Source organism: Camellia sinensis, chromosome 5, assembly GCF_055761805.1.
Source record: "Camellia sinensis isolate YWXY chromosome 5, ASM5576180v1, whole genome shotgun sequence".
NCBI lineage: Eukaryota > Viridiplantae > Streptophyta > Magnoliopsida > Ericales > Theaceae > Camellia > Camellia sinensis.
The window spans coordinates 10,269,160-10,286,705 of record NC_138965.1 but is presented as its reverse complement, the minus strand read 5'-3'; the positions used below and the strand labels follow the sequence as shown (position 1 = coordinate 10,286,705).

At 38.0% G+C, this 17,546-nt stretch overlaps 1 protein-coding gene across 14 annotated transcripts in view; it reads left to right on the top strand.

The window, feature by feature from the left end:
- LOC114311675 (transportin-1) overlaps positions 1-17,546 on the top strand; it is a 49,598-nt gene that overhangs the window by 18,681 nt on the left and 13,371 nt on the right. For 10 of the 14 annotated variants that reach the window (XM_082868221.1, XM_082868214.1, XM_082868217.1 and 7 more), the window contains 12 exons: positions 4,204-4,270; positions 4,360-4,416; positions 4,511-4,540; positions 4,651-4,710; positions 4,881-4,994; positions 6,332-6,445; positions 6,866-6,964; positions 8,594-8,719; positions 8,795-8,869; positions 9,011-9,082; positions 10,335-10,445; positions 11,639-11,722. In XM_082868221.1, coding sequence (XP_082724347.1) covers positions 4,204-4,270; positions 4,360-4,416; positions 4,511-4,540; positions 4,651-4,710; positions 4,881-4,994; positions 6,332-6,445; positions 6,866-6,964; positions 8,594-8,719; positions 8,795-8,869; positions 9,011-9,082; positions 10,335-10,445; positions 11,639-11,722 — 1,009 coding nt within the window. The remainder of the gene's footprint in view (positions 1-4,203; positions 4,271-4,359; positions 4,417-4,510; positions 4,541-4,650; positions 4,711-4,880; positions 4,995-6,331; positions 6,446-6,865; positions 6,965-8,593; positions 8,720-8,794; positions 8,870-9,010; positions 9,083-10,334; positions 10,446-11,638; positions 11,723-17,546) is intronic. The other 4 variants (XM_082868224.1, XM_082868218.1, XM_082868223.1 and 1 more) reach the window with 2 other exon arrangements.

Here is a 17,546-nt window from a genome sequence, read left to right as displayed (position 1 = left end):
GCCGCGTGTCCACCTTTCCCTTGAGCTCTTCCATTAGAGCTCTAAAACATTTTTTAGAGTCTTGGCATTACAGAGAAGAAGAGATGGAGAAGATAGAGCATAAGAGCATAAGCGTGAATGGCGATATGTCCGAGGACGATGACAGGCCGGAAACGTCGTCGTCTAACCAGCCCCGCGGCTGCTCTGCCGACGGCGAGTACGTGTCGCCTTACCCGGATCAAGTCCTCGAGAACGTTCTAGAAAACGTGCTTTTGTTCCTCACCAATCGCCGAGACAGAAACGCAGTCTCCCTGGTGTGCAAGGCTTGGTACCATGTGGAGGCGCTCACCCGATCGGAGCTCTTCATCGGCAACTGCATGCTTTATCGACCTCCTCGTTGCTCGCACTGTTCAATATGCAATAACTGTGTGGAACGGTTTGACCATCATTGCCCTTGGGTCGGACAGTGTATTGGATTGAGGAATTACCGGTTCTTCTTCATGTTTGTCTCCACATCAACTCTTCTTTGCATATATGTGTTTGCATTTTGCTGGGTCTACATCAGGAAGATCATGGATAGTGAGAGAACATCATTGTGGAAAGCGATGACTAAGACTCCTGCTTCGATTGTGCTAATAATATACTCTTTTATAGCAGTCTGGTTTGTGGGTGGCCTGACCGTCTTTCATCTTTATCTCATAAGTACAAACCAGTCTACTTATGAAAACTTTAGATATCGATATGATGAACGTCCCAATCCATACAACAAGGGGGTGATTAGCAATTTCAAAGAGATTTTCTGCACCAGCATTCCGCCATCTGCTAAAGCACTTGCCCCCCATGTGCATGACCCTCACGCCACCCTCTTTCTCTCTCCTCAAAACACACACTTTCTCTATCCCATGTGACCCACCCACTGTGAAAGGTCACCCAATGCACACCATCATTCAACACGATCCCCGAAGGCATCATGTTGTTCCCCCTTTCTTTATTATATATATATATATATATTTCTTTTTATTATATTATATTAAAAAAAAAAAAAAAAAAAAATCATCATCTCTCCTCCGTTTGATTTCCAACTCCATTATTTTTATTTATTTTCTCCAAACCACTTTCCTTATTTCCCCCATCTTTCATTTTTGATTTCAAATATATTTTTATTATTTTTTCTTTATTTTTCTTTCACATTATTTTTAATCTTTTTCCCATTCCATTCATACCATATAACTTTGCACACCAAACCATATTTTATTCATCTCCGGGATCCACCCCGATCACAATTTTACACAAAAAAAAAAAAAAAAAAAAAAACACAACACCAACAGCTTTGTTTTCTTTTCTGCAGCCGGCCACCAATCGACCTCACTTCTTCGCCTATTCCGCCGGTCTTTTCTTCTTGCCTCCATCCTGGGCGGCCCTTGACAGTGTTGCCTCCGTGTTTCCCACTCCACTGGGCACGATCACTCCACCCTGCTCCTCCACTACAGCATATGGTGGACCTCCAAATCGGAACATCACGGTGGTCTTCCGCTTCAGCTCCTTGTTTTCTGTCTTTAGCACACTTATCTCTGCTCGCGCATCCTTATACATGCGTTGGAGCAGAGCCAGCTGGGAGTTTAACTGTTGCACCTCATTTGTCCTGCTCTGCAGCCGGTGCGACAAGTTTGTGACCGCAGTCATGGTTTCCACACATGACTTCAGAGTATACTGATTGGCCTCAATATCAGTTTGCACCGCCATTTTTTGCTCCACCGACCGCATCGGAAAGTTCAACGGAGCAAAATCAGAGGTGTTTGGTTGAGGTTCACTGGCCACCGCACCAGTTATTTCTCTTGTGGACTCGTTCAGTTCTGGAAAGAGCGTGAGCAGACCACGGGAAGAGGAGGCCAGGTTCTGGGTAGCTGGACGGGAAGAAGAGGCCATGTTGCTGAGTGTTTCAGAGACGGGTAGACGGGTTGGTTACAGAGTATTACAGAATTTCTCTCTCAGCAAAGGAAGAGTTTTTTTCAGAGGATTTTCAGAAGTTTTTTGTCTGCCTCAGCCTCAGCATCAACCTTGGTTAAATAGCCGAGGCAGCCACGCGTATCGCGCGCCACTTGACGCTAGACGACAAACGGGCGCGTCAGCCAAGGCCCTCACGTGCCTCGCCATCATATCTGACACGCCTTTTTATGGATTGGGCACGCCTTTTGATGGCACGCCTTTTGAAAAGATTGGGCACACCTTTTGAGGGTGCGACTTTTTAAGGGTCCGACAAGACTCTGTAAACTGTCCCGACATTGATTCCGGTTAGCTCCTTCAAGGGTCCGACAAGACTCTGTAAACTGTCCCGACATTGATTCCGGTTAACTCCTTCATGGGTCCGACAAGACTCTGTAAACTGTCCCGACATTGATTCCGGTTAACTCCTTCATGGGTCCGACAAGACTCTGTAAACTGTCCCGACATTGATTTCGGTTAGTTTCTACAAGGGTCCAGCAAGACTCCGTAAACTGTCACAACAACTATCACAACATTGTCTGCTACAACGGTCCGACATGACCCCATAAACTGTCTTCTACATCGGTCTGACACCGCCATCCAGTGTCCTCTACACCGTTATGACACCACCATACAGTGTCCTCTACAACGTTATGACACCACCATACAGTGTCTTCACCATCGGTCTGACACGACCATACAGTGTCTCCTATCCTCTTTTCTTTTATGTATTCGTCTATTTTCTTGTTTTGTTACTCTCTCCAAACTCAAGTTGGCTAGTTCCTATCCCCCTTGAGTTTGCGGGGGGCTGTTAAAACCTATCACCTACTTCACCCACTTAAACCTACTCCACTAAACCTAACCCACTACACCACTACCACCTCACCTACTCCACTAAACCTAACCCACTACACCACTACCACCTCCACTTCACCTACTCCTTACCTACTACACACTCACCCTCTTCTATATATAGGAATCATGAATCATTGTAATCAATATAACAAATATCAATCAATAAAACATCAATTCTTACAAAGTCTATAAGTGGAGAGCTCATCTAATGTATATTAAGACCTATCTCTACTTTTTATCCGATGTGGGACTCCTATTTTCACACATGCTCTAACAATCTCCCCCCCATGTGTGAACCAAACATTGGGCATCTTGATCTATCATCTGCAAGTTCATCATAGATCATACGCCCCCACCCTTAATCTTGATCTATAACTCTCCAACATCAAATCCAACTTGGGCCACCCACACACACTCCATTGTGAGCCACACCATACTCCATTGAGAGCCACCTTGCCGCAATCCAACCTCCATGTGTACCAAGAATATTGCTCCATCAAGAGTCACCATGGATTTTTTTTCTTGCTCCATCAAGAGTTTTCTGTGCAAGCCTAAGTCCACCAACATTGATGCTTCAGGAGAGTCCGGCCATAGATTTTCTACCATTGGCTTTGATACTAGTTGTTAGGGAATCAGGGAGCCCATAAGCGCACATCAATACCGGCCCAATCCATTATGGAGAAACTATAGAGTCCACAGACATCACAACAAGGTCCAACATACATTATTTGGAACTCATACCCACTTAAAAGCTTAAGCATATAAGTGGAGAGCCCATCTAATGTATATTAAGACCCGCCTCTTTTACTTTTTATCCAACGTGGGACTCCTACCTTCACATATGCTCCAACACCTTCATGTCCTGACCAATGGAAAATTTGAGAAAATATACTAGAGGAGTTTTTCATGTTGCATCTGAATATATAGTTGACCTTTCTCCCGAGGTCAACAAGTTTTTGAGGTAATTTCAAGATGTGACGCCAGAATAATGTGATGAGTTGCCACCCATGAGGGATATTCAACATACCACAGATCTTGTAAGCTATATCAAACACCACGATGGCCTATTATGTGGAAAGCTTTTGTGATCACTTGCGGAAGTCGAGGGCAAAAAAAAAAAAAAAAAAAAAAAAAAAAATCTATTTTGTTGCTGACGAAAAAAAATAAAAAAAATAATAATAATAAAAAAACCACTTGCATCGATTTTCATGTCATGGCAATTATATTCCAAAGTTTTCGTGTGGAAAACCGTAGAAACCTTGACTTATGCTGCAGTATTAATTTAATTATAAACAAAATTTATGATTTTCGAGTCACTCAACTTTCGAATTTTGAGTTTTTTCAAGCTGTTTTTTTATTTATTTTAATATTGATTATGATTCACAGGTCTGCATATTGTGACACTGAGTTACCACCTGAGAACCTAAGAGAATTCTTGCCCCATCTAATTCCAGTATAGTTCAAACTGTCATTCTTCTTCTCTTTGTATTTTTTAACCAAACAGTGTTCAATATTGGTCGGATGTGTGCCTCAATTTTGTAGATTTTGTTGTCGAACATGGTTTATGCTGATGATGATGAGTCACTTGTGGTTTCGGAGGTTAGTTTTTCTTCATCATCTTGTGTTTCAATTTATTTCGAGTTGGCACTTAACTTGAATTCATTCCTTACCTAATATCAGTAAAAAATTGCAGGAGGATGGGTCTCTGCCAGATCGAGATCAGGTACAATTTTAATTGTTGATTTTCTGGATACTCTCCATTAGTTTTCTCAAAATATCCTGCTCAGTTTATTGTCTTTATAAACCTATTTTCATTAAACCTTTGCCTAACAGGATCTGAGGCCCCGCTTTCATTCATCACGTTTTCATGGATCTGAGAATGCAGAAGATGAAGTACGCTTTTAACCACATTATCTTTTCTTAGTTGATCATTAAAATTGTTTGAACAATCTTTTTGAATCAACAAATATGGCTCTGATTGCTTTTGTTTGAACTCTGATGGGTGAATGAGGTCATTGGATAAAATTTCTGTTACTAAATAATTTTAGATTTTGTAATTACAGGACGATGACGTAGTCAATATTTGGAATTTACGGAAGTGCAGTGCAGCTGCTCTAGATATTCTCTCAAATATGTTTGGTGATGAGATTTTACCAACATTAATGCCTATAGTTCAGGTAACTATCAATTTCATAATTAAACTCAAAGTTCAATTTGCTGGGTTGCCCCACTGTTGTTTCTTCTCCCAAGTTCTGGTATTGATTTCTAAAGGCATCATGTGCCAGCTTTGTTTTCTTGTCCTTACTACTAGCTGGATGGTAAGCAAGGCTAAAACTTTTTAACTGATCTGAAATCTACATGGTTTCATAAACTGCAAATTTGGATTTGCAGCATCCTTTTCTTAGGTTGTGGAGGCAACATTCTTTCTATGCATGAGTTCAGGGATTTTTCCTCCGGCTCTTTTTCAAAATTTTGTTGAAAATCTGCTTCATTCATTTTCAATTATTATGAATAAAAGTTAAACCAAGTCCTGCATCTCATTTGTGTCGAGGTGCAGGTTGTCATAATAATATTTTACATGTGATGCAGATAAATTCTTCATAAGTTGGAAAATTTTGAGAATGATTAAGTGTTTGTTGAGTTGAACTGAGTTGAAGCTGTTTTGTAATAAACAATCTTGAATTTAAGTTAAAATGTAAATATAAATTAAGATATATCATATATGCAAACGATCAAAAGAGTGAAATTTTGAGAATTTAGGAATAATAAAATCGAAAGGCTTACAAATTTTATCAATAATTGATGGCAGCTGCTAGCGTCAACTAGAATTTGTTGTTCTAATACTCAATTACTGGTTTTTGAAAGGAAGCTGCGAAGCTAGCTTGTTATTCTTCAAACTTACCTTTTCAGGAATGGAAATTTACCATGAATGTCAACTTCTTTCTTCTCTGGATTTTCTTACAGAGTAGTAATAAGATAAAAGTAAAAGAAGGAATAAACTGCAATCACTGTCACTCCATTATTTTGTTGTTCAGATGTGTGTACGGATGGGAAGTTAAACCGATGTGAACTAAGAAGCATGGACATGGACACACCAACACGCAAATTTTCAAAAAATGTAGGACACGATACATGGGGGACACGTGCAAAATATATGATTATATGTCATAGATATAAGGATAATTAATTATTACATATCATATATATGAATATAATAAATTTTAAAGTCTAAAGTTTGAGAATAGATATAATTTTACATTTTTATTTTATCATTGGATTCCAAGTAATTTTATTCGTGTTTTGTGTATGACTAAATGTTGGGAAGTGTCCGATGAGTGTTGTGTCATGGAGTGACGGTGTCGGACACTACACATTACTTTTTTAGAAGTGTCCGTGCTTTTTAGGATATGAATTTGATTCATTGTTGATTGCTATGCAAGCTATGTACGTGTGGTTGAGATAAGTATTTGTTATGGTGTCGAATATTTATTTTCTTTTCTTTGAGTTTCTGCAGTCTAGGTTATCCACTACTGATGATGTTGCCTGGAAAGAAAGGGAAGCCGCAGTTTTAGCTCTTGGTGCCATAGCAGAGGGTTGCATCAATGGTCTTTATCCCCATTTATCGGAGGTAATCTTAATTTTGTAGTTAGATGCTGATTCACTTAGTTTTGAAGATGCTAATTCATGCGTTAAACAATTGGGTGTGAATACAATGTGTATGTATGTCTTTTGGTTTGAGTCTCTCGGTGTTTCTGCTTTTGCTGCAGTTTTTGGAGTTTGTATCTTCTTATTTGTGGTTAGTCTTATTTTTGTATGCATTTGTGTGTATATTTGCTTGTTTAGTTGCATTGATATTATGTAGGCTTTGTAGCCAAAATATTATTTGGACATGAAATGTTCCCTTTGCTTAAGAAGCTGGCCAGGTTTCCACAACTGATGTGTATTGTGTGCCTAACGTGTTATTGCATCTGTCATATTGTATACTCAGTATACTCTTATTGGTGTCATTCATTTCACATTCTAATGAACATTTACAAATCATGTGCAGATTGTTGCATTTCTTACCCCACGTTTAGATGATAAGTTTCCTTTGATACGAAGTATCTCATGTTGGACAGTTTCACGTTTCAGCAAGTTCATTATTCAGGTATGAGTACATTATATTTCAAAGTGTGTTCGTATTATTTTTTATGCATTCCTGCTGTTTATGCCTTGTGAATGGATATCAAATAATGAAAACAAGAATAGAGGATTTTCAATGAACCCCAAGACACACCCAGAGGCAATACACCCCTGTATAGAGCAAGACATGCCTTAGCCTACATAACATTTAAACCTCTCACAGCTTGAAAGGCTAGGCAAAGCATGATTAAGATCTTGAATGAGTTACAAATGAATAGCCATGAAAACCAACCTATCCAACCCCAGCCTAATTAAAGGGCATTACATTACATTGAAAATGAACAAACACAGTGGGCCATCAAAATCTATGACATGGCCACCCATTTCATTAGATCAATGAAACAAAATCCCTTGCTGGTCGCTACATAACCACCCATGCATGGGAACCTAGGAAGTCCTACCCAAAAACAGAACAATGCTCAGCTTTCTCTGAGAGAAGTAACCACGTGTCAGCACCAAGAGAGAATTTCTGAAAGCATTGGGTCAATCAACCAAACTGCAAGCCACACCCCTCCAAACACTACACTGACAGCAGTGTGTATTACCCACATACGTGCTTCAACAGTGAATGGAACTATGTATTATCTGGCTATGCAACCCTACACTGCCCCTCTCTTCTTCTGCAGAGATCATAGGCCCAATAAAGTCCTACAAACGAAAACAACCACAGCTGACTAGTAGAAGTATTCACTAGTTAGTCCAAAGCATGCACTGGTTGTTGGTTGCCCCACCGGAGAAGGATGCACCTGTTACTGGCCATCCATAGCCAGGTGAAGAAGCTCGCACAGAACATCACCCATTGTCCCATAGAATTCTAGAGCAGAAAATGTCCACCACACAGCACACAAGCCTAGAAACCACTGTAGCCTAAAACCTCCCTCCCGCAGCAAAGTACTTCACAACTCTACGATGGTGCAACACATGGCACTCTGCTTCAAAAAGCTACCCAACACCATAGAGAAGGGAAAGAAAGGAGGTCGGAATAAAACTACCTGTGGACAACCCAAAGCACAGCTAGGATGAGGACTGACTGGATCCTAGAGAACCTGGACCGGGGAAGAGAATGTTAGACCCACAGAGTATAGATATTACAAATAACGGACAAGGGAATGGGGACACCCGAGAAATAACCCTCTAAATATAAAAACATGATGCTTGAGGGAAACCACACAACCCTCAAAGATTTGACAATGAAGCATATGGGCATAGGGGCACAGTGAGTTTCTCTATGGCTTTGGAGAAAAAAATAAAGACTCTTCTTTTTATTTTTTCTATAATTAGTATCTGAGCACTGATTTAGATATAATGCACTTTTCAAGATATATTTATGTAACTAGGGTATGCATATGTGACCAAGACAGGCTTACGTTGATTAGAAGTGTTGGAACTCCAAAAGGGTTTTGAGATTGACGAGCATAGTACCTACAGAATTAGTGTAAGATGGGTGATAAGAGTGTAAATTGGTAAGACAAGGGATGGTGGAACCATGAAACAGAGACACGGATAGAAGTAGAATTAAATTCATGTGTGAGAATCTAGATTTAGCTAAGAATAATTTCTGAACCCAGTAATTTGTTTGGTTGTTTTTTTCCAGAGTATTAATCATCAAGAAGGCCGTGAGCAATTTGATGAAGTTCTGATGGGGATTCTAAGAAGGATATTGGATGATAACAAGCGGGTGCAAGAGGCTGCTTGTTCAGCTTTTGCAACTCTTGAAGAGGTTCTTGCTGAAAATGGAGCTTACCGATTGTATTTCTGTTTTTCAAATTCAAATGGTGGTTTATTTTATTTGCAGGAGGCTGCCGAAGAGTTGGCACCGCGCTTGGAAATTATTCTGCAACATCTAATGTGTGCTTTTGGAAAATATCAGGTTGTTTTTTTGTACCTTATATTCACTAAGATCATCTTGATTCATCATTATGTTGTTAACCTCTTGCTTACATATAGAAGATTACATCCTGCTTTATTTTTACTGCCTTAACTTCTTTTTTATTGTGTGTGATTATTCTAGAGGCGGAACCTCCAAATTGTATATGATGCCATTGGAACTCTAGCAGATGCTGTTGGAGGGGAATTAAATCAGGTAGTCTATTATTATTGTTCTTTTATTATTATAAGTAGATCAGGTAGAGTCTATTATGCACCGTACTTGTACTGTATGCATGTCACATAGGATGCAATTGTGTGCTTTATTGTACCATGAAACCTGCCTGTCAATTTAAATAGCTTCGATGCATGCATGGATTATGTGTTAATCACATATCTTATTTGCTATGGAGCACCGACACGTCCCCAGGCACTGCGTACGAGTGTTAGACACGTGTCGGACACTGACACACGTCTGACACGCGTTAGACACATGTCCGACACTCTCTCTAACGTGTCTTTTTTTTTTTTGAAATCTTCTAGTCTGACACGTCATGGACACGGCGGGACACTTTCCGGACACGCCTGAGGGGGATCGAAAAGCCCTAACTGTTGGAGAGGAGACAGAGAAAGAGAGTAGGAGATCGACGGAGACAGGGAAAGAGAGAAAGAGATCGACGGAGACAGGGAAAGAGAGAAAGAGATCGACGGAGACAGAGAAAGAGATCGACAGAAACAGAGAAAGAGAAAGAGATCAAGGGAGCAGAGGAGAGAGAAAGAGATCGAGGGAGAGAAGCCTAACTTGTTTCAGATCAATCCAAGAAGCTGAGGTATTCTACTTCTTCTCTTCTTCTCCTTCTTCTCTCCATCTTCTCTGGTCTTCTTCTCCTCTTCAATCTCTTCCTCTCCTCCTCCCTTTCGTCTCTCCCTTTTCTGACTCTGTCTGTCTCTGCTTTTTGACTTCACTCTCTCTCTCCTCTATTTTCTCTTTTATATTTTTTTTCTACGTTCTCTCTCCCTTTCTTTTTTTTTTCTTCTTTCTTTTGTTTTATACTTATTTTTTTTTGTTAAACTTAAAATTCATAAAATAAATTATTTTTATTTTAAAAAACTCATTTTTTATTAATTTTTTTTTAAATTTTTTTTTAAAATTTTATTATTATTGTGATTATATAAGAATTAATGATTTTATTTTTATTTTAGACATATAATAAATAAATAAAATTATATATATTAAACGTGTCCCCAGCGTGTCGTGTCCCCTATTTTTTGAAAAATTGCATTTTCGAGTGTTCGTGTCGTGTCCCGTGTCCGTGTCCGTGCTACGTAGCTTATTTGGATGCCACATGTATGTATATATATGCTCTTTTTACCAATCATGTCTATAAGTTTGGAGTTGTACCAAACACTTAATGCATGCTGCATTAAATCTTTCTATTGTAATGCTGTTTCACTGTGATGATTTGCAGCCCAAGTATATTGATGTTATGATGCCACCATTAATTGCAAAGTGGCAACAACTTTCAAATTCAGACAAAGACCTTTTTCCCCTACTGGAGTGCTTTACATCAATAGCACAGGTACCTGAGATTGTTATACTTTTGCTATGTTTTGCTTATTCAGGAAAGTTTGTTTATAAACAGTGGCTATTTTCTTTCACAAGTAATTTCATGCATCAGGAGAAAAAAACAGTTAAAAGCTTTGGCTATTTTGCTTTCAAATCAATTATAATCCTAGCTGTATCGACGTTGAACCATAAGTGCTTTGCATGTTAGATTCAAGGCATGATAACTCAATCATGTGCAAGGCACATAGTAGTACGCAAACCAGTAGGTAGTATCCTGTAGATGAGATTTAGAGACTGAGAATCTCGGTTCATTGGAGGCTTGCAGGGATTAAAATGATTAGCACAATTCTACTGTGGTGAGAATAGTCGTGACTGGTGGAATTTGTCTTTTCAGCATCATAGAAATGCATAATTGCCCCTCCTTGATAAATCAGTGAGCTCTAAGAATATTGTTTAACAGTTCTATATGGAAATTGGCATTTGTAGATAGATTATTTATTGAGATATCCAAGGTGGTTTTCTTTTTGAAGTGATGCTAATTAGGCTGTTTGGACATATTTCAATATACAATGGTATTACCAGTTTCATAATTTCTTAGCTGAGAACAAATAATAACTCCCTCCTTGGACGAGCACGGGGCTTAGTCAAGTAGAACCGGGTTGCGCTGCTTGATGCTCCGATTGAAAACAAATTAGTGGGGCCATGCTGGTACTACTGAATAATATGCGTTAGAAAGGTCTCTTGTAATTCATCATTTCTGCTAATAGGCAGGCACTAATGGGTGGAGTGAGCCAGCAAACCCCAGTTATAACTGCCTGTGCATTCAATTCTTTTAGTTGCGCCTATACTGAGAGGTTCATGAACTTCTTTTGATTTAGTTTGAGAAGTATTTTCCTTTGGACTCATTTTTTTAAGTTGCAGTGACTTATTCTTCTTCTTCTTCTTCTTCTTTCTATTTTTTTTTTTTTTTTTGGGGGTCTGCGTGTGTGTCTTGATTTCTGCATAATTATCTTGAGTAATAACTATTTTTGTTATTTTTTTACCGTACCAGTACCTGCGCTTGTGCTGTTTCTGCTTTTTTCAGGTGTCTGTGATTGGAGGAAAAACTTTGTTATATAGACATAATGACCATGAATTATGCTAAAATAATAATGACCAGGAGTTCAAGTGGTAGAATAGTATAATGTGTTTTGTACTTTCTTTCAGGCATTGGGTACTGGATTTTCGCAGTTTGCTCAACCTGTATTTCAGAGGTGCATAGACATCATCCACTCCCAATATTTGGCAAAGGTTTCTATAAATATGATAATTTGATTCTTTTATTAGTTTCAAATTTGTGTTTCATTGATAAATGTTATTATTATTAATATTTTGAAGTCTGTGTGATGCCTTTACAATATCAGTCATCATTTTGTGCTTAAATGTTCTTCATGCCTTTTGGTAGAAAGAAAACATTGTTAGACCATCCCCAACCTAGCACCTTTTGTTTCATCAGGCGCCTTTTGTTGCATCAGGTGCCCTTTGTTGCTCCAACCCTATCACCAAATAAGTATCAAATCTAGGATTTCTCAAATCTTTCATCAAATTAAGGATGGATGTGCCTACCCTATCATCAAATAAGTATTAAATCCAGGATTTCTCAAATCTTTCATCAAATTAAGGATGGATGTGCCTACCCTATCACCAAATAAGTATTAAATCCAGGATTTCTCAAATCTTTCATCAAATTAAGGATGGATGTGCCTTTCATTAAATCACTGTTCATAGACGTTGAAGCTACATGTCATTTTCACCATCGGACAATCGGCCGGTTGTCGCCCACAATGATCACCACCTTGCAAAAATTTGTGAAAAAATTACATTGCCCGGTCGACTGGTGTGTTGATGAAAGTTCAAAATCCTCCGTTGGAGCGCGTGATATCAGATGGAGTTTTTACTTAAATTTGGTGAAAAAAAAGATACAGCGTTGGAAATGCTCTTACATGGAGTCTCCGAGACATCGGTCTTGTATATTTCGTTGAATTGCAAGTTCACATGCATGGAATTTGCTTTGATGTGTAAAAATGAAATTCAAGGATTTTTTTCCCTTTCCATCGTTGGGGGATTTTTTTTTTTTTTTTGTAAAGCCAAGGAGGCTGCAAAGACAATACAATTTTCGGGAGGGGAACATGATCAGCTGATGGGAGCATGGCTTTCTTCAAGGGAGCGTCCCCTATGATATTATATTAGTAAAGAGCCCTTGGATTCACCTTTTTCTCTATGCCCAAAACCGAAACACAGTCAAGCCATAAACAAAACATAATAAATAAGACGAATGCATGAGTTCTTTTTGAATCTCTGCATCTTAAAGTGACTTGATAGGATTGTTTTACCAATCTTACACTACATAAGAAATCATTGGAAATAAATATTTGAACTTTATAATTCAAGTTTTTTTGGCCTTTCTCTACTGCTTTCTTCTTTCCTTGGTCCTTTTGTGGTTCTCAAATGGTCAATTTTGAATCCCCCACCAACAGACTTTACAAACCAAGCTGGCTTGCCATCTCCATGAGATTTATGTTAGCAAGGATCAAAATTTTGTTTGCGTTTCGGTTAGCCTGTAAGCAAAATATTTTGGAAACTTTTGGGAAATGTTTTGGAAACATAAGGGAAATGACAAGTATTTGCAAACATATGAAAATGTTTGGACATAAAAACTAAAAACCTATATAACTGTTAATAAATTCACAATAATTAAAAAACTGAACATGTTGAGGTCTATGAATATTAGCTCATAAACAAAAGGTTTAAAGGCTTGGTTAAGGATGCAGGGGTTGCCATTGTAAGAAAAAAGATAAAAAAAATACAACTCTAGTAGTAGTAGGGATGAAAGAAGGAAAAAATGTACCAGTGACAATATTTATCAAAAAAAAAAAATTACTATTTGGGGTAACAAAGAAAGAGAATAAGTGACTCAATCTTGTTTGTTTTAGCTTCTCAGATTCTCTAATAAATTTAATATTTTTCTTTGTTCTTAAGTCTTGTTTTTTGACAAAAAAGAACCAAATAGAAATAACCTTTGTTGGGTATTCATAACAGGTTTCAAAACAAGTCATTGCTTTGGTACTATGAAGCATGGACACGCCAAAATGGAAGCCGTGGCGGTGTCGGATACGGGGACACGGGGACACGTACGGGACACGGCATCTGGCGTGTCCCCTTAATGTAATTAATTTTTTTGAGAGGGACACGGCGGGGACACATGTGTCCAAATCTGGACACGCCATGGGACACGGGAGAAGAGTAAACGAAAGAGAAAAGGAGTACAAACCTGGTCGGCGACTTCCCAGCCTTCGATCTCGAGCCAATCGACCTCCATCCAGTCCATTTCGACGATCCAGTCCACTTCAACTCAGAGCTTTCTCTCTCGCTTTCGGCTTCGCATTTGCAGAGCTCTCTCTCTCGCCTTCTCTCTCTCTCCCTCGCGATCGCGATCGCTTCTGTCTCCCCCTCTCTCGCTGATCGCGATCGCTTGTCTCCCTCTTTGTCTCTTCTGTCTCCCGTCTTTATCCTTGATTCATATAGGAGTATAATGCATGTAACTATTATTATAATAACTATTATTATTATATATTATATAATAGTTTTTATATAACTATTACATTTATTGTTTACCATAAAACCCAAATTACCCATTACCGTGATCTCATTCATCAAATTGCTTACAGAATTACCCGACTAAAATTAGCCAGAAAAACTACTGCTCGTGCTCAGTATATTAACTACCATCAGATTCAAGCTCGTCGCCATTTACTTGCTGATTATTACAATTGTTTGGATTATCATCAAGCTTATTTAGATCTCCTCAGTGGTTGTTAATCTTCATTGCTAATCTTTGTTTCTATTAAACAGATGTCTTGTCTCAGGCCTCCTTCCAAAGCCTTGGTCCCATCTGGTCAACATATTGTTCCTCCACCTTTGGAGCTAGTAACTCAATACCATCCTATTGAAATGATTAACCGTTACCAAGTTCTTGGTAACATTTCTAAGCCTAGTTACACATCTGCTTTGGCTACTGATCCCTTTGCTTCATCCAGTCAAGCAGTTACTCCATACCCTCCTAATCCTATTAAAACTGCCCGATCTGATTATGTTAAATCAACCACTACTAACCTATTCTTCAAATAACCCAGTCACCCAAAGAGTCAGTCTGTTAATGAGCTGGTTAAATCTTATTTCCCTCCTGGATGGCATTTTGTTCCCCTCCATCCAGAAAAAACAGTCACCTTCTATAAAGAAATCCTGTTTAACCATCAATCCATTGTGATTGAACCTATCTATGATCGTATTTACTTTAGTAAAGTCATTTACCATTCCCTTTATATTCATAACATTATTTCCCTGGCTGAATGGGCTTCTCTTTATCAGCTTCGAGATTTACCTAATCACTCTCTTCAGTGTAGTTATTATGACTATATTGATGCCTGCTTCAAAATATTCTTATATCAAACTGAAACCTTTAGTCACTTCTGGTTCATTCAGTTTGATCAAAAGTTTAAATCTGAACTACCTACTTGGTTTCTGAGATGGTGGACTCATTATGACGCCATTTTAGATATCTTTCCAGCTATTGTGCTGAAACAAGCTAACTATTTTTCAACTGTTTTTTCATTCACTCCACAACAAAAGAAATTTCCTAAACTGCTCATTTTTATATCCAAATATAAGATCCCTTGGATATTTAAATGGCACTATGACATTTCTGATGATGTGATTCAAAGGATACATTCAGTTAAATGGTGGGATAATTACAAAATTCCCCGCATTGTTGAAATTGTTCAAACTGAGTTCCCGATTAACATTCATGCTCCTACACCTGCCATGGTTAAAGCTCAGCAGATCCCAACTGCTTCAATCACCCAAGGAAGCCAACTTCCTACTGTTAATCTTGGAAGCCCAACTTCAAGTTCTTCCAAGTCCAAGTCAAAGGCTAAATCAAAGACAGCTAAGCCCAGCTCTGTTCAACCCAAGCTATCGGATAAGCTCATTTCCAAGAATAAATCAAAATCCAAGGCTCAGTCTCCAGCTCTTGCTTCACAAGCTCAGCCCAAGGTTAAGTCCAAGTCATCCAGAGATGAACTTCTCAAGATGGCCCGTCTGCTTGTTGATCAGGCTGAAGCCCAGTAAGATTCGGATAATTCGGATAACAACAATTCAGAAGAAAGTTCAGATAGTTCAAACTCTTCTGAAGGTTCAACTACTCAAAACCCATATGGACACGAGTTTCAAGATGCTCAAGACCCATATGCCTAGTCAGCTCTGCATTGGATTCCATATACATACAAATTAGCTTCAACCAATATTCTTTGAGAAAAGCTGCCAATTTGTATTTATATTGATTCCTTTATTGATATGTCTCCACCGAAAGTAATGAATAGTAAAAAGTCACTATTCACATTTACTGTTCATCACTCGATTAATCTGTTAAAAGCTACATCAATTTTTGTCAATCAGCCGAAAGCATCAGACAGCCTGCTTTTGCCTATGTGCTACCAGCTGCTCTCTTGATCAAATCCAAGTCACATGCTGCATAGTTAATTTCCCTTTCTATAAATTGTAATGGTTAAGTCATTTGTAGGTAGAGGTTCAAAACTGAAAAGTTCTGTGTGAGAACTGAGTGAGAACCAACACCTAGTCAACTAGTCAATCTACTTTTGTTTAAAAATGTATTTTGAAGCAATTCAGTACTACTGCAACTGCAACGTTTGTTAAACAATTGTAAGTTATTATTGTATTGTATTAAAATGTTTTAAATATTTTAATACTTTGTGCTATTTCAATTATCTGTATTTCCTTGATTTCCGTGCTGCTTCTTCTTCTCTATCTCTATCCCTGCTTCCGTTCCATTTGGTATCCGAGCCAAGTTATGTTGCTATCATTTGCTTACTGTCTAGTTAATTCTGTTTAATTGTTTTCTCTATTTTCTGTCTGTTAATTTGGTTTCAGTTTTCTTAATCTGTCCAAAATTCTATCTGTGTCTTTCCACTTTGGAACTAGCCACCTAGTCTTCGTCCCAGTCCTTGGTAAGTCCTTTGGTTAGGCAATGTTGGATTTAGGGGTCAACCGAAATGGGTATGCGTGAAACCAGAGTATGTGAAAGCATGATAAATTTAGACAACGTATTAAGATTCCTGTAAAACAGATTAATTAACAGAAAAATGAGTCGATTATTTAGGAGTAACTCTTCAGTCAGTTGTCAGTCGTCCACAACTTTGCCCTCAATACCTAATCACGGATTAGTAATTAATGAAGAAGATGTAGAAATACAGAATGATACAATTGATTTAAGCTGGAATATCCCAAAATTATCAGTTAAAGAAATTTATAAAATTACTTTTTTACAAAATACATTGAAAGTTAATCTTCATGTTAAAACATTAGAACAAGTTTATGCCTTAGAAAAATCCCGCGAAACTTGTCAATTATTTGATGCTAATACTATTAAACGACATTTACAAACTGGTCACAATTTTATTCATTTAGGATTAATTCAAGTTGGAATAAAACAGTTAACTTCACAAGGTAAAAATACTTCTGTTTTGTTATGTTTAAGAGATGCTCGTTTTCTTGATTATAATGATAGTTTAATGGGTACGATGGAAACTGGTCTCCACAAAGGCCACGTTCATTTTAATTGTTTTCCTGACTTTACACTTAGTCTTCGTGATCCTCATATACTAGAGGCTTTAACATTAAATATTCAATTATATGGCTCCTTTACAAATATGAAAGAAAAAGTCCATAATATTGCTTTAATTTATCGTGTTCATTATAAATGTATTAAAACCAATTTAAATGTTCAAGCTTTACACAAAAGCCCAAAGGATAAAACTTTACTGATTCAAAGTAGTAGTAATGATACACATATTAATATTCCTCAAATGAATGAATGGAAAAATATTACTCTCCCTGAACAATGGATTACTGTTAATGAAAATTACAAACATGACCAACAACAATTTACTTGTCAAGATATTCAAGATATTTAACAATTTACAGATGGATCTGTTAAGATTAAATTTAATCGATCTTAATCTTCTCGTCATAGTACTTCTAGTGTACCTACTGATGTTGA